At 42.5% G+C, this 22,476-nt stretch overlaps 1 protein-coding gene across 1 annotated transcript in view; it reads left to right on the top strand.

The window, feature by feature from the left end:
* Positions 1-22,476, top strand: part of GRID2 (glutamate ionotropic receptor delta type subunit 2) — a 1,378,694-nt gene that overhangs the window by 927,167 nt on the left and 429,051 nt on the right. The window contains exon 7 of the mRNA XM_025199482.1: positions 6,683-6,844. Coding sequence (XP_025055267.1) covers positions 6,683-6,844 — 162 coding nt within the window. The remainder of the gene's footprint in view (positions 1-6,682; positions 6,845-22,476) is intronic.

Raw genomic sequence — 22,476 nt, 5'->3', positions numbered from 1 at the left:
CCCCCCCCCATTGGGTCCCTGGCACCACAGCTCTGGAGGAGCTGCTGGGCTCCAATTGTCCCACGACCCAGCCTGGCTGGGGCTCCATTCACTGTGATTGGGGCCCTAGCTGGGCTGGGCCAGAGCATGGGGCAATAAGAGCCCAGTGGGTTATTAAGGGGTATGGTGTCAGGGAGCCAAGGTGGGTTATGTGTCACCCCTCCCCCAGGCTCCCTCACAGTGCGCACAGTGGCGGGAGCTGCCCTCCCACACCCCTGGAACTCCGATTACCCCATGACCTGGGCCGGCCTGATCAGAGCTTGCCCCTGCCAGGAGCAGCCTGATGTAGCCCTAGCCCCACTACCCGCCCTCCATGGCCCTTCCCCTGGTGGTGGCAGCAGTGGGCTACTGCAACCCCCTGCTCCCCTCCCCACTCCTCTCCCTACCAGCTGTTGTGTGGGGGCGGGGGCGGCTCTGTAGCTCCCTCGCTCCTGACTGCTTCTGTCTCCTCCCCTCAGCCCCGGCTCAAAGTTGTGCCCATGGCCACCCAGGTCAGCCAATCACTGCCTGCTCTTTTGGCGGCATATGTGCTGTTGGCCCAGAGCATTACAGACAGGCAAATGGATGGACTAAGGCTTCTATTTTATTTGTGTGTGTGTGTGTGTGTGTGTGTGTGTGTGTAATTAGGGCTGTGAGAAATGTCACTGTTTTGACTCATTTTGAGCTCAGAACAGCGAAATTAAAATGAAACGAAAGGCTTCAAAACAGCCTGAAAATGAAATGAGGGCAGTGAAAATGTTTCAGAAGTTTTGGAACATTTCAAGTTTCAAAGTTGGGCTTGCTTGCAGGGAAACAGAAACTAAGGAGAGGGAGGAGGAAGGACTGCTGTAATACTGACATTTGTAACTGGCCAGTGACTGATCCTTCCCTGAGGTCCCTTCCAATCCCAGTGCTCTGGGGGAGGGATGGAAAAACAGCTGCATCTTAACACATGCACAGCATTACCCATGTCACAAGTTTTGCTTGTTAGCAGCTTGCAGTGCAGTTTCCCAGAAACCCCTACACCTTTCTCCTTGAAACTTGTCAGGCTTCATGCCCTCAGAAGGCGACACCACCCCAGCTGTTTTCATCCAATCTGCCAAGAAATGACAAAATTATAGGCAGTTTCATACTTCCCATTATAGCCTATGGGTGAAACATAGATGATTTCTTGTTTTGCAATGTCCCATTCAAACTGTTTTTACTTTTTTTTTTTTTTTTTTTTTGGCTTGAGAACAGCAATCCTGAAGTCAGCATTGGAGTGTCCAGGGAGGTTGAAGTGTTCTGCCTCACATTTTTGTATATGGTTTATATGATCAGTGGGCACATCTATACAAGATGCTTTTCTGTGCAGTAGAGCAGTTAACTGCTCAGTAAGCATCCACGTCTACATGTGCAGATGCTTACTATATATACAGTAAACTTCTCTAATAGCAAGTAAATCTGCTTCCTGAAAATGCAAGCAGGAAATTTACTCACGATTAGTAACTATGCAGTAGAGAATGTGTAGATGCTGACCAGGAGCAAATTTGCTCCCAGTCAGCCCCTCCACTAGGGGTCCAGCCCCAGGGCCCTGGGCTAGGAGCTTCTCCTGCCCCAGGACTGGGCCGGCTCTATGCCAGCCCCAGGCCCTTAAAAACCTGTGGCGACTCTGAGGCCCAGGGGCACATGCTGACAGTCTGTGGCCACAGCTAGCCACTGTGTCCCCCAGCACAAGCCGCACGGCTGCTGCAGCAGCCTGCTTGCACCCTAGTGCTGCTCCCTTGCACCGCAGTGCTAGGCAGCTGCCAGGGTTGTGTCATCCAGCTCTTCAGGGGGCTGCAGGCACCTGCCAGGTTTGGCAGCACCTAGGCCCAGTTGCAGCCAGCTTCTGGCCACCTGGCAGGTGGCTCACAGCAGCCTGCCCTGACCCTGCAGCTGCTGTCTGGCACCACCTCACCACATCACCTGATAGTCCCATGCTGTGCCCCTGCTCTGGTGCTGCAGGCATCTGTCCAGGCCTGGCAGCACCAGAACTGCCACTTGGAGGCCCAGTGAGCCACTGAGGGAGCCATGCTGGCTTCCTTCCCAATGCTGTACGCTGCCTCCCAGGGCTCCAACTAATCCCATGAGGAGACTGCAGACTTGATCGTGCCATGGGGAGAGCCTGAGATCCTCAGCCAATTCACACTGTTTGGGTGCTCCAACACCTCAGCTAGGTGGACATGGGACTCACGTGCCGTGGAGACACTCACACACCATGGAATGCATAGATGCCGGCAGTGATATCCCTCTCAGCTGCAGGGGGCAGAGTCACATAGCGCAGCCACAGGTAGCCCTCCAGGTGGTGGTGGAGGTTGCGATGCAAGGCAGTCTTGCCCACTACGCCATCAGATCTCAGGTCACATGCTAGGTGTGCAGGTGTGCCCAGGGAACTATGGCCATCAGCAGTTTGTAATGGGCCGGGCACTCTTCGGCCCACGCAAACACATGACCTCTGGGACACTTGCAGCAAGGGCACACTCAGGGTGCAGTGCCACCATAGGAGGTGGAGCCAGCCCTGGGGCACCTCACCGCAGAGATCCCCTGCAGGGGGGGCAGGAGCACTGGCAGCACTTGGTCCCAAACTTGCAGTTTGTGGTATTCCCATCTTCCAGGAGAGTATCCTAACTGCCTACCTTCCAGAGTCTTTCATTTCTTTCTCTTTCTGTCTCAGAAAGAGACTAAGTATTTTATATATACTGGAAGATTGCCAACAGGAGAGATTGACAGCACTTCATACCATACTACATAAGAAATTATGGCACCCTATTGGGAAGAGGGGGTGGAAGAACATATGAATGAAAAAGAACATGAGAATTAAGAACATGTGCAGAGCTATTAAAATATCATTTCAATAATATTGTGTAACCACAGAATGTAAGGAACAAAAGTTAAGAATATTGGATGAAAATGAGAAATTAAGTCAGGGAACAGTTTGTAAATTAAGTGAAATGCTATGTTTTATGTTACAAGATATTAAAAACCATATTAACTGTCTTCTACAAGACTGAACAACTGTTGTGATCGTGATAAAAGCTTGATGTCAGTTTTCTATGATTTAGAATCAGCATGTCATCTGGGTTGAATGTAGTGCACACAATTAAAGTAGTGGTGTTCAAGTCAACAATTATTATGATAAAAGTAGCTGAAAACATTTTTATTATAATTCAGCTGACTGATGCATTGATATTCAGAGAATTACTCTTAATGAACAAAACAAGACTGGTCATATTAGCTCTTTTTTCCCTTTAAGTTTTATCTGGTGATCAGACATGTAGTGTTTGTAGTTTTGATCTTGATTCCACAGTCTGTCGCTAGAAATTAACTAATTGCAAGCTGCTGGTTCATTGTAATGGCCAGAAATGTCTGCAAAACACTGCTGAATTTTAGGACATCTGAAAGAAATAGAATTTTAACAACTGAGAATATAGTGCATTATGCATCCTGCTTTTGTTACCTGGGAGAGCAGGTGTGTATATGAACACTCACGTGCGTGTGTGTGTGTGTGTACACGTGTACACAGAGAGAGTGAGCATGCAGACTTTAAATGGTCATCCTCTGGTGCATAACAGGAAAATAATTAATGTACCAAATGTCTTGAGTAGGAGAAGGGCAGATATGCAGAAGCAAAAATTAAGTCTAATATTGTGTTACCAGTGACAGATTATCCTATAAATGCTGAATTGAAGTATAGGTAAAGGATCTAAAAACTGCTTAATGGCTCCTGAACTCTATACACTAGAGTCCTATTAATACTTGATATAGGCCCAGCTAAATTGTTCCTAAATTCATTCCTCTGCATGAACTGTGACAAAGGTTTTCTATTCCCATGGTATTAAGTTATGAAAGCTACCTTGAAAACAATGTCATTTTGTTGTGAAATGATGACTTGGTATCTGTAGTTCTTTATGTACTAAATTAGTCTCATTAGTGGCCTTATTGTCTTTGTTCTCTAGAGATTATTCCTTTTCAGTCAAAGTTTCTGCAAAATTTACCATTACTACAAGAGTGAAATTATCTCCCATTATTCTGCTTCTACCAAGAAAAAAAGCTTTGTGGGATGAATTTCTAAGCAGATTTTATTATTATTATTATTATTATTATTATTATTTTTATTTTTTTTAGTGAAAGGGCATTTAGCCCTTCAGATTGGTAGGTAATGCAAGTCATTCAGAGTACACACTTAATTCTACCATTTTTAAACCTGTCTGTGTGCCCTGAACTTCTGTTCTGTTACAGGTTTAGACTGGTTTATCGTCACTTATACTGGTTTATGTGTAATGTCTGTTCCTGGCTGGAAGAAAATTGATATGGGAGGGTCAAGTGTTCTGTGAGTAAATAGAGATGATTGCAGAGTGATTCAGAAGGAATGGAGAAGTCTAGTGAAGGGAAAAAAAGTAGGCTAAAGCTCATTGTGGAGTTTTGCAGAGGAAACCTTTCCTGCATTCTGTGGAAGTCCAAAACAAAAGCCTTCCAATGAAGTATAAGGAGATATCGTATTGTGGAAGAGACTCAGATCCAATACAGAATTAAGGAAACTGGAACCTATATAATGCAATATATTTATTAAATGTAATAGATAAATAAAATGGGCATAAAGGGTCATAATTTTCAGATGCTTTTTGGGCCATGGAACATCTAGACTAGCATATCAAACTCTTTAGAAATCCCCTGTTCCTCCACAACTGAATTATCTCCTCATTATCTCCAAGACCTTCCTAACCTTAAGTTATTTTCTAAAAACAAAGTAATAACATCCTTTCCCATTCTTTCTGTTTCACAGCTTTAGGTCCCTGCCCCCCCCCCCCAGCTCTGAATGTTGACTCCCCTCATTTTTAATCTTTGGGTAGAAACCACAACACAGGCTAGCTAACATCTCTTCAAAGCAAGTAAAGGCATTTTGGGGGTGGCTAGTAGATTGGTCTTTGTAGCAGCAAAAACAAAGGCTAGCATGAATTAGCACAGGTCTATCCAACTGGTGGCCTACAGGCCTCATGTGGCTCCTGAGCTCCCACCCAGCTACTGCTCCCCATATTCTTCCAGCTCCATAAACAACTGGATTTTTCAGGCTTCCTCTCCGACTTCCCTACCTGCCCCAGGGGATGGAATGATGCAGCATGGCACAGCCCATGGTGCTGGGGGATCCTGCAACTCAGGGCACCTTAGAGGCATGATGTGGTGAGGGACTCCATGGTTGGAAGAACTAAGGTGAGGCTGGCTGCCTGGGAGAAGGGGAGGAGAGAGGAATACATGGTGCTGCAGGGGGACCTGTGGTACAGCAGGGTGGGGCATGATGGGTGTAGTCCAGGCCCTGCTAATGTGGCTCATTCAGTGCGTGTCCCCCAGTTGCTTAGAAATTGGATATCCTTCAACTAGCTCATTGCTGATTACTAATTACTTTTCAGAAGCTAAAAGCATTTTAGAACCCTTTGTGATATAACTAGGGAAATTTTGTTTCCCTAGATAGCTGCTGGCTTTAGAGCTTTACAGGATTGATAGGCAGATTATCTACCTACCTACCTATCTGCAGGTACTCCTCACTTAACATTGTCCCGGTTAACGTTGTTCATTATCATGTCGTTGATCTATAAGAGAACATATGCATTTGAAGTCATGCAATGTTTGTTTATAAGGTTGTTTGGCCACCGCCTGCTAGTAGGTAACTATTGTGATGTAATTGGACTCACTTAACATCGTTTCACTTAAAGTAACATTTTTCAAGAACGTAACTATGACATTAAGTGAGGGGTAGCTGTATATTCTCAAATGCCCTGGACATGTCTTCTAACTTCATATTGCTTGCTGGGTACCATATGCTCAGGCAGATCTCATGATTTCTCTCTGTGATATTTTTAGCAGGTTACCTGCCCCTGCCATTTCGGGAGATAAGGGACTGAAATAAGGCCATTTTTAAATTATTTGTTTCAGGAGAATTTATGAATTATGTTCCTTTATTCCTTCATGCTTAGTTATATATTAGCATTCACATCTGGCTGAACCTACAGTGGTTGTTTTTAAAAGTAAATATATAAAAATGTAACCAAGGTAACTGCAAAGGGGGAGGCAGATTACTTTTTCTTCTGATTTTCATCATGCTTCCTTGTACAGGGTGTGTAAACTTATGGGTGTAAGTAAGAGAGTGTGTCTGGGTGTGTAAAGAGTGTTTGATCCTTATGCAGTTAAGACCCCATGCCGTGTAATGTGACAACAATGAACAAGGACATTTGTGCAAAATATTTTAAACCAAGAACATTGTTCTCACATTTTACAACTCCAGTTATTTACAGAAAGCAAACATTTCACCCAGACATGACAGTATTCACTAGTGCTTAAGACCCAAAAAGTGAAAGCATTTAGAAATAAGAGGGAAACTAGTACTGAACCTACAATTGAATTTGTACAGTTGAATGGGCTTTCTGATACCCAGGTTGGAAGTCAGCAGTAGAAATCCAGTTGTAACTGTTAAGAATAGTCTAGCCAAGGGAATTTTTAAAACAGATGTGTTGTAAAGCTAATGGTGTCCTGACAATGTAAAATCCAAGTAAACCAAGTGAATATTGAGAGTCAGGAGCAGCAAATCAGTTATGAATACTGAAGTGTGTATCTTTTTGTATCTAAAGATGAGTTTCAACTCTCTTTACAGATTTCAAATCTCTACATATATGACACTGTGCTCTTGCTGGCTAATGCTTTTCATAAGAAGTTAGAGGACCGGAAGTGGCATAGCATGGCCAGCCTGACCTGTATCAGAAAGAATTCCAAACCCTGGCAAGGAGGGCGATCCATGTTGGATACCATAAAAAAGGTACCTTTAATTTTCTGCTGCATTCTCTTTAATTTGTTTTTACCAGTTGCAAAGTAATCATATATGATAAAAAAAAAAATCATTTTGGAAGCTGTAGTATTCTTGGTAGCAGCAGCAGCATCTTTTTTTCATTAAAAAAAAAAAAGAAAAGAAAAGAAAAAGCAGTTCTGCAGTGACCAAAAAAATCTAATGGAAATTGCTCTTTAAAGATTGTGTTTTGTTTTGCTTTTTCTGAGTGGGCATATTTGAAACAAACATGTTATGGTTGCTGAATATTAGACCAATGGGGATTTCAAGCCCAAGTAGTACCATACCTGGAACACATCACAACCTGGAAGCTAAAAACATACATACAGGTAAATTATTTTGAAATAACCGATCTTAAAATTAGCTGTTCCTTCATGTGTAAAGCAACAGCGTAAGAAAAGTCATTGGATAGTTCCATCCCACTGATATTTTGTGCCATTGCATCCATCTGATATCTGGTATTACAGTGCTGCAGGTATAATGTAATGGAATAATAGAAATCAGAGCTAGAAAGACCTTATTAAAGCATCTAGTATGCTAGCACAGAATTGTTCCCTATAGTACTTTGTCTAGCATAAGTATAAAGTATGGGATCTCCCTACCTCTTTCAGATTGTTATTTCATATACTACTTGTGCTCTGTGTGAAAAAAACTTTTCTTGCTTTTCAACGTAAATGTCCCTTTGTTGAAGGATATACCATTATTCCCAGTCATCCACCTTTCCTTCTTGATGTTTGCACCTTTCAAGTATTTATAGATGATTATCATGGCCTCCTGGATCAGTATTTAGTCAAGACTAACATATTTTACTCTGTTTATGCTTTGCTTGGATGTAAATCCCTTCAGCCCCTTAACCACATGGGTATATCTTGTTTTGACCTTCTTCCAGTTTTCCTATTTCTGGTAATGAAATATGTACAGTGTACAGGTAAACTGTGCTCTGGCAATGCCTATATTGCATTAATGAAGGAAAATTCCAGTGAGTTTTTTTTCAAAAACTACCATATAGGTTTTTTTTTTTTTTAAAGAATTAAAATTAATATTTATAAATGCCCATTTAATATAGGACATGGATCTCCACTTCCTGGCAATGGTAACTCCTTCCAGTGTCAACACATTATCCTAGTTCAGGGCTGTGAAACTGGTGGTTCACTAGCCATATGCAGCCCACAAGGGGCACAAACTGTGGCATCCAGACTTCCTCCTGGGCACCGTTCCTGCCACTGCTCCAGCTGCTGTTGCTCCTGGAGCCTTCCATCTTTCCCTTCCTTCTCTGATTCGCACTTCCCCTCTCTGCCCTTGGGGACAGGACTGCAAGTCCCAGGGAGCACAGGGCTCTGGGACCCAGATGGCCCCACAAAGCAGAGAGTTTGCATGGCAGTAAGAGCTCCAGGAGGCTTATGCAGCAGATAGGAGTGTGGAGGAGACAGCATGGTGGCAGCACAGAAACATGCATCCCGGGAAGCCTGTGACACACACAGATTTGGTCCCCATGACATTTGGCCCTAGGCTGCTGAGAAGTTAGACAGCACTGCCCTAGATGACACTTTCATCTCATGCATGGCTCTTCCAAAGGCCCCTTTCATTAAGACTTGTATTTTCTAAATATTAATACACTAAATATTAGCGCATGAATGTTAACTCCCAGTTACTCCTGTCTGTGTGGTGTGCTCAACCAATAAGTCAGAAAACCCACTTTACACTTTTGCAATAAACTTAACACTTGTTTTCTGAGTGGGGAATTGCAGGCAAACTCCAACAGCCCTGTTACACTCCCTCAATACATGTTTGGAGTGCATAGCCATAGAAAGGACTACTAACTGCACTATATCTATTTTTCAGTATTTTTTTCAGCTTGTCTATGACATCTGTAGATGTAAGCCTAATTCCGTTTTTCTGCATGAGCATTATTTATATTGTTTCTCACCACTGTCTCAGCTTCTTCCATTTCAAATGCTGCAGAGTTTATTAAATTCTTTGTCATGTCATCCTCACTAACCCATCAAGTTTGTCTCCTTCTATTTCCTGTCTTTGAAAATAGAATGATTAATAAAACAAACAAGCAACTCTGCCTGTGACCTTTCACACAAGAGCCCCACAGTATGAAGATTAATCTGGAAAGTGGATCACCCTGAAACATGAAGAGAAATGACCACTCAAATGAAATATGAAAGCATTTGGGAAGGCAGGAACAAATGAAAAAGGCAGGGCTAGATCAATAGTGAACAAACTTAAAAATGTGGAATTCTCAAATGTGCAACCCTAGCAAAACTGTGTTCTTGTTTCTCTCTCTCTCTCTCTCTCTCTCTCTCTCTCTTTCTCTTCACTGTCTTCTGTTTAAATGAAATGGCTTTGACAAGAAGCCAGAGGCTGGTAAACTGAAGGCACATCTGATTATTATTTGTACTGTGCTGTGTTGACAGAAGAGGATTTTCTGTGTGTAGAATACTGCAGCTATTCCAAAGCCAGAATCAAATCTGAATTTAATTACATAAGCCCCCATGTTTGAATACTTTTCCACTTCCACACTGTACAGGACCATCCCCGGGGGTGGCCATGACACCCCTGGTAGCCACATGGCTCCTGCCTCCACTCCGGCTCCTTGAGGTATTTTCCATTTTCCTTTCTTGCCACACCTTGATGGAAATATTTTGATCCCTCTGGTGGCTAGCATCTCTTGTACCTAGCTAGTCCCAGTCCTGCCCCAGGGCATTAAGTTATGGCTCTCTGGCCCTATCAGTGCATCACAGCACCAGTAGCCTTATAGGCTACATTTGCGGTCTCCACCTTCCCCTGTAGCCATGCCCATGCCTCACAAATGTTACTTACTGTTTGTTTGGAGGTGGCCCCTTGTCCCTAGTGAAATTTTTAACCTCCAGTCCCCAAACCTTTGTCTGGGCCTCAGCCTTCCCAGCCTTGACCATTTTATTCTGGCTTCACCACTCAGCCCAGATTCACTGTCCAGGACCTTGGCTCCTGGGCCCCAGCCCTGTCTTGCACCTGGGTATCCTGGGATCTTGGCCCCTATCTTGTGGGAACTGGTCCAGCCCTCAACCCTCTGGGTCGCTGCTTTCATTCCTTGTGGCCTCCCTTTTAAAGTGACAGAGGCCTTGGCTCCTGTTACACATGTGAGCAGGAGCCTCTGCTTATGGACTAGTGCAGTGATTGCACAGATGGATTGATTATTCCCTTTTGCCACGCTCTCCCTGTACTCTGAACCCACCAAAACCATAGCAGAGGGGCTCTATAGGATCTCATCTTTGTCCCTTTTGGAAAAGATGGGTTACATATGATTCATAGCTGAATGTGATATCAGGTGGATTACTACCATACACAGACTATTTCAATGCTAAGGGTTGCAGAATCTATGGGATGCCAGGAAAATAAATAAAAAGCAAGGGCAAGGGGAAAAAAGCCAACTCTCCATGTATAGAATATTCTTCTATCTCATTTCATTAGGTTCTAATACTCTCTTTTTTCCCCCTCTCTCTCTGCCCAGGAATCAGGAAATCTACTACTCAATACCACTGTGTTTCCTCCCTCTTTTCCATACAAAATTTCTCATTTTTCAGTCTCCTTGACTACAATACTGCCCTTCACTGAACAGCTTCCTAGCACTAAGCTGGCTACAGCCTATCTGAAGTAGACAAGCCAGAACTGACTTCAACCTGGGGACCCTGCCCAATGACACTTCCCCCAGCAGAGGAAAAAATCCCTTTTAGTTTGCTTCTTTTTCCCCCATATTTCCTAGAAGAAAATAATTCCTCCATTTGTGTACATCTAGCTGAGGCAATGCATTTGTGATGAGGCTGGGAGTACAATGCTTGTGGTTTATCTGGAAGTGGACTGTGTGCCTTTGACAGCCAGAGCATGTTTATGGAAATATTGGTTTATGGTTAGGAAGGAACAGAGGCCATGGTTAGTGGGTAGGATTTGTGCATGAGGGAGAATGGGGAAGTCTGTGAGGTGAATAGTGGTAATTACAGTGAGTAAGAGATCTCAAAGTATTTGACTGAAGTACAAAAAGGAAAAAAGACAAAAAAGGTGGGGGAGAAGAGAAAATATTTTAACATATATTTAATGGGAATAAAACAATGGATGAAAGAAAAGAAGGAGACTAATGAAAATGAAATATAATGTCTTTACTACAAGGTACAATCCCAACAAGGGAAATGATGCATTTACTCATTGTACTTCACCTAAAGTAGCTACAAAATCTCAGACCGGGTTTAGAGGTGGAACAATCCAGGGACAGGAGCAACTGAAACTCATGGAGCGCAATCTGTAGGAGCTGTGCTCTCTGATTGTTGAAGGATGATAGTGAAAAAGTCAGTTGTACCTTCTTATGTTCCCCTTGCTTTTAGGAGATTGTGTAAGATCTGAGGGGTTATGTGCTGGAACCACCTTCTGTAGAATAGAAAACTTGGCTCTGCCAGCCTGAAGGATTTTACAGGTATCTCAAGGAGCTATAGCTCATGGATTTTCCATGTCCAACTTTTGGTTAATTCTAGAGAGGGAAAGGAAGTCCAGAGATCAAATTTTATATCTATGTTCTAATACAATAGAATTATAGAGAAGTAGGGCTGGAAGGGACCTGCAGAGACCATCTAGTCTACAGAAATCATCTAGCCTGAAGCACAATCATCTCTATTCAAACCATTCCATATAAACCATCATCTAAACTCTACATAGGACTACTGTCAACCATGACACAACACAGACCTAAAACTGTATCCTGCCACAAGTAAAGCAGGGGAACCATAGCAGCCAATGTCCTGCTTCTATGAAATGTTGTCAATATATGCTTGTGGGATCCAGGGTGGAGGTCCATGCCCCCTACTACAGAGGAAGGCAAAACCCCCCACAGTCCATACCAATCTGACCATCGGGTAAAATTCCTTCCTGACCCGAAATATGATAATTGGCCTGACCCTGAGCAGAAGGGCGGAACCCTTTAGCCAGTAACATCCAGCTTTGGTACCAGCTAAAGCATTGGCACACCCCCATCAAAGTCCCCATCCTTGACTGTAGCCAATACCCAATGCCTCTGAGAAGTCTTGAAAACATCCTGACGTACAACAGAAAGGAGTGGCAGGGCAACCAGAAAACTCCAAAAGCATGGGAAATCCGCAGAATAGAACATAAGCTTGGCTACACCTAAATAATCCCCAGCCAGTGGGTGTCCAACCTCTTCTTGAACACCTCGAGTGATGGAGAATCCACAACTCCCTTAGGCAGTCTGTTTTGCCACATCACTTTTGTAACAGTAAAGAAGTTTTTCCTGATATCCAAACTAAAACCTACTTTGCTGCAAGTTAAAGCCACTGGTCTGCATCCTCCTCTCTGCAGCAAGATAGGAAAGGTACTTTCCCTTTTCTTTATGAACCCTTCAAGTGTATAATACTACTATCATATCCCTTCTTAAGTGCCTTTTCCATAAGCTGAACATGCGTAGCACCTGCAATCTCCTCTCATATAACTTGCTTTTCAAGCCCTTTATCATCTTTGTTGCTCACCTCTGAACCCTCTCTAACTTCTCAATATTCTTTCTAAAATGTGGAACACATTACTCCAGATTAGTACTAGCCTCTGGTGAGTAGACACTATCACCTCCCTCATCTTGTATATAGTGCTTCTATTGATGCAACCCAAACCTGCATTCGGCTTTTGCACAACTGCATCACACTGCAGACTCGTATTGAGTCTATGGCCTACCAAGACTCCCAGGTCCTTTTTCACAGTGATGCCATCCAGCCAGGCATCACCATTTTATATTTGGATTTTTTATTGTTCCTTCCAAGGTATAACACCTTGCATTTGTCTGCATTGAACTTCATCCTGTTAGCTCTAGCCAAACTTTCCAGTCTGTTGAGATCCTTTTGAATTGTGTTCACATCCTCCAGTTTTGTGTCATCTGTAAACTTTCTCAAGGAGCTTTCTATGCTAGCAGCCAAATCGTTAATAAATACAATGGCCAGCACCAAAGCAAGGACAGACCCTGTGGGACTCCACTCAAAACCTCATGCCATTCTGACATGGACCCGTTAATAATTACCCTTTGCTTGCAGCTATTGAGCCAGTTATCTCTCCACCTTATAGTAATTTTACCTATCCCACGTTTCTCCAATTTGTTTATGAGAAAGTGTAGGGCCTTGTGAAAAGCCTTCCTGAAGTTCAGATACACTATATCCACAGCATTCCCTTCATCCACTGAAGTATCTACTTTGTCAAAGAAAGAGATCAGGTTTGTTTGCTGCTGGCTGCTTGCGACCAGCCTTTCCTCCTCCAGATGCTTGCAAGTGGCTTCACTTAGGATATGCTCCAGTAACTTCTTGGGTATTGAGGTGAGGTTAACCAATCTGTAGTTCTCTGAGTCCTCCTTTTTGCCTTTTTTTAAACAGGGAGACTACACTGGCCCTTTTCCAGTCCTCTGGTACTTGGCCCATCTCCTGTGACTTCATAAAGATCATTGCCAAGGGCTCCTGTGTCAGTTTCTTCAGGACCTTGGGATGAAGTTCATCTGGCCTTGCAGACTTGAATTAATTCAGACCCAACAAAATCTCTCTGATTTTTGTTATCTCCTTCTTCAGCTTGTCCCCTTCCTTATCTAGATAATATTTATCAGGTGTCTGGATGCAGTTTAATTTTTTTTAAGAAGACTGAGGCAAGGTAGCTGTTGAGTAGCTCTGCCTTCTTTGTATCTTTTGTTGGGGCTTGTACCTGGCTTGGTAACAGAGGACCTAGAGTGTCCTTGGTCCTTCTTTTCTGGCTAACATACTTATAGAACTTCTTCTTGTCCTTAATCTCCTTTGCTGGGTGCAGCTTGTTCTTTCTCTGATTTTGTCCCTGCTGGTTCCTGATATGCTTCCTTGGTGACCTGCCCATTCTTCCATTGCCTACATGCTTTCCTTATGCATTTGAGGCATTTTAGGAGCTCCTTGTGCAGCCACATTGGTCTCTTGCCGTTCTTGTGCTTTAATCATGTTGTGACCGTTTCTTGCTATAAACAATTGTGTAGAGATGCTGTTTCCTAACATGTGTTCCATCCAGAATTAGTGGTGGGTTCATGGGTTTGATTAATTCTGTCAGAACTTCCCTCTCAGAGAGAATAATAACAAAATATGCTTGTTTTTTGCTTTTAAACCATGCTTTACAGGTCTATCTGGAAATGGGAAATTGGGTAGGTCATAATTTACAGTGCTTGGGCAATGACTTGAAGTCTCACATCAGCAAATGTTTTGTATTGCAAATGATTTTAAATAGCCTCAGAATTGAACTTGTGTTTGGCCCACATGTGGCTATCTCTCTGCTGTACTTAGGGGTTGCTGTACCCAGGGGTGGGGAGGCAGGGGTTTATATGCCGAAGTAACTACCTTAGAAAACAACTATAACTTGAGTTTTAAAATAAAGTCCAAAGAGTTGCCTAACAAGAATACTAGGAATAGGTAAATGATAGCTTTTCATTCTTTGAACTGAGAGTGTTCATGTAAAACAATTGTTTTCTTTGTACATGGAATTCTATGTAGTCTTTGAAATGCTGTGATATTATCAGACCCTCCAGCTGAATTTAGTTTGAATTAAATAAATCCTTAAGTTTTAGAATTGCTTTACCATATGTAGAAATCAAAAGATATTGGCATGTTTAGTGATTAGGAAAAGACCTAGAAACTCTAATGAAAAAGGGATCATAGCAATAATGAGTTGGTAATCTCTCTTCTACCATTGGAGCTCACTCTAGCTAGATACCAGTTTTGCTTTTGAATGGAAATCTCTATCATGTTAAATAGAGAAGAATCCTCGGGGAATACTGGGAATTGTTACTCGGGGAAACTCTAATTTGTCAGATATACATTGGAGAAAAAATAATGAAAGTATAGATTTACTTCTGAAGGTGAAAGTCAACAGATTTCTTTGCCATATACTCACTAACGATCAAGAGGTAGTGATATTTTAGAGCTGATTTTGATAAAGATTATGGAAGGGATGATTGTAGAAAAAATCTTGGATCAAGTGATCATGAGTTGATTCCATTTCAATTAAATAGAAGGATAAATAAGAACAGCTGTATCATTAATTTCAAACGTAAAAATGAAATATTTGATCAACTAACGGAACTAATTCATAGGATTACAGGAATGATCTAGTTAATGACGTCAAGGAACTAAGATGTTCAGGCACTTCAATACAGGATATTGTTAGTATCTCCCTAATTCAAAGGTACAAAAATTATCTCAAATTTGTATTCCAGGTAAAAGGATTTGTATAGAAAGACTTCAGAGTTAACTAGATGAATAACTGTCTCAAAGAGAATATAATATGATGAAAGCCTCAAAGAAATAGAAAGAGACTGATCAACAAAAAGTCTGTATCTTAGAGATCAAGAAGCATAGGGATAATGTCAGGATTGCCAATATCTAGTTGAGTCAGAGCTTGCAAAGGAAATTAAAATTGATTAAAAAAAATGGTTCTTTGGGCAAATAAAAAGAGACCAAGGCAAGAATCTGGGATTACTCTGTGGTGAGGGTGGGATAGTTATAGCTCCCAGATCACATGGATTCAGAATTATAGAACTAACAAGCTACATTAAATTACAGGTCAAATATCAAGCATTTTTAAAATAAATCTGTCAAGTCAGGGGTGAACTTAGGTGACTGGAGAGTAGCAAATAGTGCAACTATATTTTATTAATAACAGAGTGATCTGAACAATAAGTGGACCCTTTAGTTTAGCATCAATCATATGGAAGAACAAATGCTGAAAGAAAGAACAATGAAAGACAAAGTGTAACACAGTAACATCCGGAAGTAGATTGTGGTAGATTAGTCTAGTATTTTTACTGGAATGAAAAAAAAAGGATAAAACCAATAAATCCAATCTGGACTTCAGCAAAGTGTTTCATACAATCCAACAAGAATGTCTGTAGTAGAAATGGATAAAGAGGGGCATTAGTACAAGAATTAAATGATGGTTAAGGAGCTGGCTAAAGGTGAAATGGCAATGAGTAATGTTGAAAAAGAAGTATCATGCTAGAGGAATGTTACAAATGGAGGAACACAGACATCTGAATGATTGATTAAGGTAACAGGCTAGGATCCTGGGAAAAGATCCCTTACAGGTATTCAGCAGGGATACAATTTAGCCCTGAGTAGAAGAGCTCATGGAAATAGATGCCACTTCATATTGACTTCAGCCCCAAGATTGGTCTCATTTAATGTCTTATTTAATAAATCTTATTTAATATTTTCATTAATGGCCTTGGCACAAGATGGGAAACTCTTGGGACATTTGCTGATGAGACAAAATTGGGAAGAATCCTCAATATGGAGGGAGATTGAAATATCATACAGGAAGGAACTGAAGAGCTGGAGCACTGAAATAATAGAATTGAGTAAAGTTCACTGTGGTAGGCTAGGTTATCTGTGGCAGGATGGGGTGTTAGGTCTCCATTGTGTCAGGGTTGATGGTAGTATTATGTAGAGTTTAGATTGCAGTTGTATGGGATGTTTTATATAGATGTGATTCTGCCTCAGGCAGGGGTTTAGACTAGATGACCTCTGAAGGTCCCGTCCAGCCCTACTTCTCTATGACTCTGTGACTCTGTGAAAAGGTCATGTACTTAGGAAATAATAAGAAGAATTTATGCTGTATACTGGGAGGTCAAAAATAACTAAGGAAGGGAAGAATGTGGGCATATGATATATGCAGAGATCCGAGTTTTCCATTCCTGTGAAAAAATGGAAAAAAATGTGGATTTTCTCTTTTAACTGAGAAAAACATGAATTTCTCATTTTAACAGAGAAAAACATGGATTTTCCACTTTTGCAAAGAGCTCTCTGCAGGCTGTCCCAGTTCCAGCCTGTAAAGCGTTGGGGAGAGCAGGAGGAGGGTGGTCAGGCAAGAGATACCATGTGCATCTGTGCACTCACACATGCACATGGCCACCAGGCAGCCTGCAAAGCAGCTCCAGCAGGTAAGCGTTGCATCAGGGGGTAGGGGTAGGATTGAGGCCCTGATAAGGAGGGAAGGAGTTGGGCTGGGGCTGCTGCCCAACCTGGATGGTGGGTGGGGCTTGGGGTCTGGGGCTAGAATGCACGGTCACATGGCGTGGTATGGAGCAGGATAGAACCGCAAGCAGCTTGGCCGGGGGGGCTGGTTTCCCACCGCTATGCAAAGTTCTGGGGGGTGAGAGGGCACACGCCCCACAGGTTACGGGTGGGCTGCTCACTGTGGACTTGGGCTCCCTGCCCTGCTGCCCTTCCCCCAGGGCCTCCGCAGCCCAGTGGGTGGGACCTGGTGCAGTAGCCCAGAGTAGGGTGGGGAAGCTCCTTGCCACTGCTAGAAGTAGTGGCAGATTTAGAGTTAGCGGGGCCCTGTGCGCAGCTTCATTTTTAGGGCCCCCCACTCAGGACCCAGCCAAGAAAAAAGACATCTGAGACAACAAAAAAATGATGAAGCAAATGCTTTGCTAGACTACTTCAAAAAACCACATTTAGAGCACTGTTCACAGAAGAAGTTTGCAGAATTCAGAAAGCCTGGACCATTTCAGGACTTGCAGTGCATATTAAGTTAAGTCATTTGTTGGATTTGTCCTGGATTTTGGGGCCCTCTGTCATTGGGGGCCCCATGCCACCCCATGGTTTGTTTCATGGTAACTCTGCCACTGGCTGGAAGCCCTGGTGAGTGCCCACTGTGGGCAACTCCCCCATCCCTAACCCCTTGCAGCAGCCACCGCCTCCCATGGGCAACAACCAGGGCCAGGTGGGAAGCCCCTGTGGGGGTCAGGGGTTGTGAACCTGGGTCCCTGGCCTTGTATCCGTGGTAGCTGGGGGTCCCCTCTGGCAGGGCTGGAAGGTGGGAGGCTGTGGGTGGGGAGCAAGGGATGCCAGCAGGAGGGCTGTGGGGATGCAGGTGGGAAGTGAGGGGCCTGGACCTGCATCCTGGTGAGTGAAGGGGGCAGAAGGAGCTCTGATTCTCCATGATAAAAAAATTGAAATCAAATACCAAAATGTATAGGTATTTAGAATGTATTTTATTATAGTGATTAAGGCACTGGTAAGCTTCCAAATTGCTTTAAAATTGTAAATATATCAATAAAACATTGTGTTCATTTGATACCTATATATATATATATATATATATATATATCTATATCTATATGTATGTATGTATCTATCTATCTATCTATATGTATGTATCTATCTATCTATCTATCTATATATATCTATATATATATAGGTATCTATATAGTGGCATTTCATTTTAATCATGGATTTGGGGGGTTTAATCAGAGAGTTTGCTATTTTTAAACAGAGAAAACCAAGATCCCTGGTTATATGGCTATAAAAAGGGTTAATACAATCCTAGGCTGTATGAGAAAAGACATTTGCAGTAGAGATAGGCAAGGATAAGTGCCATTTTACAAGGCCCTAATGAGACTTCATCTGAAATACTATTTATATCTCCAGTTACCTGCATTCAAGCAAGATAAATTGAAACAGGAACAGGTTCAGAGAATGTCTGCAGCCAGGAAAATAGAGAGCATGTCTTATGAGAGAAGTTTAAAGGAATTTGGCTTATGTAGCCTAGCTAAACAAAGGCTGGTAGATGATACAGTTCCTTTCTTTAAATACAAGGGTAGTAAATATGAAAGTAAAAGATAGCTTACACTAAACAACTATTTTGTTACAAGAACAAATGGGTATGAACTTGCCCTGAATAAATTCAGACTGAAAATTAAAAGGTTCCTAGCCTTCCAACCTTCAGAACAGCAAGGTTCTGAAACAGCATCCCAGGAAAAGTAATGGTTGGGGGGGAAAGCCAAGTTAGCTTTAAGAGATGGCTTGACAAATTTACAAAAGAGTTCGTGCAACATGTTTACCTGTGATATCACAAGACTGTATTTGATAACCCAGGAAGTCCCTCCTACACTCCAGTGTTCCTATGTTTTCTGATTTCAAATAACTACAACTGAGCATACACTTTTTATAATGCTTCTTTCCAGTTTTTTAGCCTAGATAAAATGGAAACCCACAGAGCCTTCATGGTGAAAACTGTAGAAATTGTTCACTTTGGGGCTGAAAGAGAACTCTTGTAACATTGCTTCTTTATTGCGGCTATGGTTAAATTTGCACGCTCATATTTGACTCCTGTTCACAGCTCAGTAACAACATTTTGTCCACAGGCAAAAATTTAGTGCTTAATGTCTCAACTCATTGGATAAATCACTGACGGTTTTCTTCTCAGAAATCCATGTAACTGGTTTAAGTCAAGGCAGAGGTCCTCCCAAGCAAATGGTCCATCAGACTAGCATGGTTAAGGCAAACTGGTTTGTGTAGCCAACAAAAGACATGGTACAATGAGCATCATGTCTGGCCATTTTTGACTCCCTAACCTGAATGACCAGTTTGTGGATGATGTCCCCCCTCACTACATGATGGATTAGATGAAGATATTTCAAAACAGAGTGTCTTCTGTAACTTCTGTCTGTGCTGCCTGCCAGCCTGTCACTGTTTTTAGAATGGGAGGGGGGAAGGGAGCAGAGGGAGTTCATCTGAGGGGTTTTCAGTCCCTGCTAGTATATTGTAGCCTCTCTGAGGTGGTGGGGGGGGCTCCAGTTCACCTCCCCCCCCCTCCAGTGCTGACTGTGGTACCCCTGGAACAAGGTTCCTCTGCTCCCTTTTTACCCCCTCCCATTCTGAAAACTTTGCAGCCTAGCAGAGAGCAGGGGCCATTGCTATAGAAATCCAGCTGCAGGGTGGCAGCCAGCAGCTAGATTCTCCTCCCTCTCAAGCCAACAGTGAACTTCTGTTTGTTCCATGAAATTGTTGCAATTCAGAACGCTTCCTGCAAAGCACTGTGTTACAGCAGGAGCTGCACTTCTGTCTGCACCCCAAAGACAATTACTTTAAGTCAGTGGTGGAGTTTTTAGAAGTGTTCTGCCACAGGCTTGAAATTTCAAACATCCCTTCAAATAAATCAGATGTTTGTCATCTGCATTTGTGTCGTCTTTTTAGGAGTCATGAACATTTAGTGTCTGGATCATTGTGTGTACACATATTTCTAAAGAGACATTTTCTGTTTGAAATTCACACTTATGCCATGAGATAAAACATGGGGTAAAAACCAGTTTAAAGTAATATACATTTAAAAAAAAATAGTCCATTTAAAAATGATTCTAGAAGAAAATAATTGTTAAACCCATTAAGTAGCTCATTCAAAATGAATGAATTTAGCCAGACAAGTGGCTGGGCTTTCCTAGCCCCAGGGCTCTGCAAACATGTACACAGACATTTCTGGGACCCAATGTACAATCACATGGCTCAGGTCTCACATGTGCACACATTCACTGGTGGTGGGAGCCACACCAGGAACACAATCTAAGTAAGTTGGCATGGGTGAGGGGATTAGCAGGTCCACCAATGGGGGATGATGTGTCTGTAGGGGCCTAGCAGGTCCATGAAGGTGGCTGGTGGGTCCAGGAGGGGTGGATCATCCATGGCTGCTCTGGTACACACATTCAGGTTACATTGGGCACAGGTTTGCCCAGTCTACATAGTTCACCTCCTAGGTGAACTAAAGTTAGATCAGGCTGGCCACTTTTTGCCCAATCTAACCTTTACAAGTATATGTACACATCAACATTTAGATTGACCTAACCCTAGTTAAGCTGATCTAAGTATAACATCTGCATGTATCCTTTGTTCATTGTTTCTTTCTTTAGAAACAACTGTCCCCAAGAATGAAAGCCTGGAATAATTTCTGTTTTTCAATAAAAATATTATATGAGGGAGACAAATAAGTCAGTAATATAAAATAATGTTAGAAAAAAACTAATGTTTCTAGTCATAATATAAATTAAAGTAGAAGTCTACTGAGGATGACAGAAAAAAATAGCATAATATTATTGCTCCCCTTACATATCGGTTTCCCTTCTAGACCATGTCTTCCTAATCCTATCTGTTTTGTTTAGTGACAAAAACAAGATTTTACTGCTATTATTTTGCTAGATCCTATTTGTGGAAAAGTAAACATTACTTCATTCTGGTTCATGCCTTATCTACAGAATTGTAACCTAAATTCTGACTTCAGAATATTTTATGTCAGTGATGGTTGGTGATGTTGTATAAAGCAGAGATGTAGCTTAATTCTCAGATAACAGACTAAGGTAGAATTAGTGGCATTTAGAAAAATTCTCTCTTCTGAGTTGTAAAACTGAATATGTTTGATACTGAAAAGTCTGATAGAGAATATACAACACAGATGTATTAATTAGTGTCATTTTTCCTTAGATTAGCTACAATTCACCATTCAATTCAAAATATAAACTTTCTGAAAATAATTGCACTTTGAAAAATGGGAAGTTTTAAAAGTAAACGATAAGTAAAATATCTTTCAGCTCACGAGTGGTAGGGATGTGCAAAACAGGCCATATTCAATTCGGATTCAGCCCGAATAGGGGACAATTATTTGATTTGTTGATTTGGATCACTGTCCTGATTTGATTTGGCCGAATCTGAATCTGAAGATTCAATGCTGATACAGAGAATCAGTGATTTGGCCATAGACACAGCTTTAAATGTTTTTTCTACATACCTTGAGGTACCAGGCATAACTCATGAATGCTGCGATGGTGGGGCTCATGGAGCATCCCACAGGAGCATGGGGGTCCCCGCATGCTCAGTGGTGAACCTGGGTTCCCCCTCAGACCCAGGAGGCACCAATCACCGAGCTGGGGGAGGGGGATGCAGGGGAACCCCCCAGCACACTCCCCGGTGGAGCCAGAAGTGGACTAGAAGTGCTTCTGGTCCACTTCCAGGTCTGCTGCTGAGTGCGCTGGGGACTACCCCCACCCCCGCATTCCTGTGAGATCCTCCATCTGCCCCACCAGCTCAGCATTCACGAGCTGCCTCGTACTTTAAGGTATGTAGAAAAAACATTTAAAGCTGTGTCTGTGTCCGAATCATTGAATCTTTTCAAATCTCTCTGAATTGATTTGGAGGGTTCTAATTTGATTTGGAGAGATTAAAGGGTCTCCTGATTCAATTTGGATTTGGAAATTCAGCCACCGAATTGGGCCGAATCTCCTCTGAATCAAATCAGTGACTGAAGCTTCACACAGCCCTAATGAATGGCATTCCAGCATTTCCATTTTTAAGGTCCCACCTACTTTATTTTGTGTTCAGTGTGTCTTCTTTCAAAACAATTCTGATCATTTAAAAACCAAGGCAAATGAAAATACTGATGCCATTAATACACTGATGCCATTCCAAACTCTGGTAATGTTATCACTGGGGGCATCTATACAAGGCACTTACTGTGGAGTTGTCCAAATGAGGGTGAGCAATATTTACCCCCTACTTTCTGGAGCAATGCCAATACAGTGGCTCTGGCAGTGCTGCCCCACTGACAGAGGTGGGTTGTCCAGCCTGCAAGAATCCTTATGGTATGAATCCAGCTGTTAGGCCATGTTATTAAACCTGGGACTTCAGTCTGCCTGGATCAGCCCTCATCCCATTCTGTCACCTCTCCAGCTGACCATGGACATCTACCCACCTACCTTTATCCAGGCCTAGCCACCTGCCCACTCCCTGCCATGGGAGTGGCTG

The sequence above is a fragment of the Alligator sinensis genome, unplaced genomic scaffold (genome assembly GCF_000455745.1).
Source record: "Alligator sinensis unplaced genomic scaffold, ASM45574v1 scaffold194_1, whole genome shotgun sequence".
In the NCBI taxonomy this organism is placed as follows: Eukaryota; Metazoa; Chordata; order Crocodylia; family Alligatoridae; genus Alligator; species Alligator sinensis.
The sequence above is the reverse complement of the archived record's forward strand: the minus strand, read 5'-3'. Positions and strand labels throughout refer to the sequence as shown.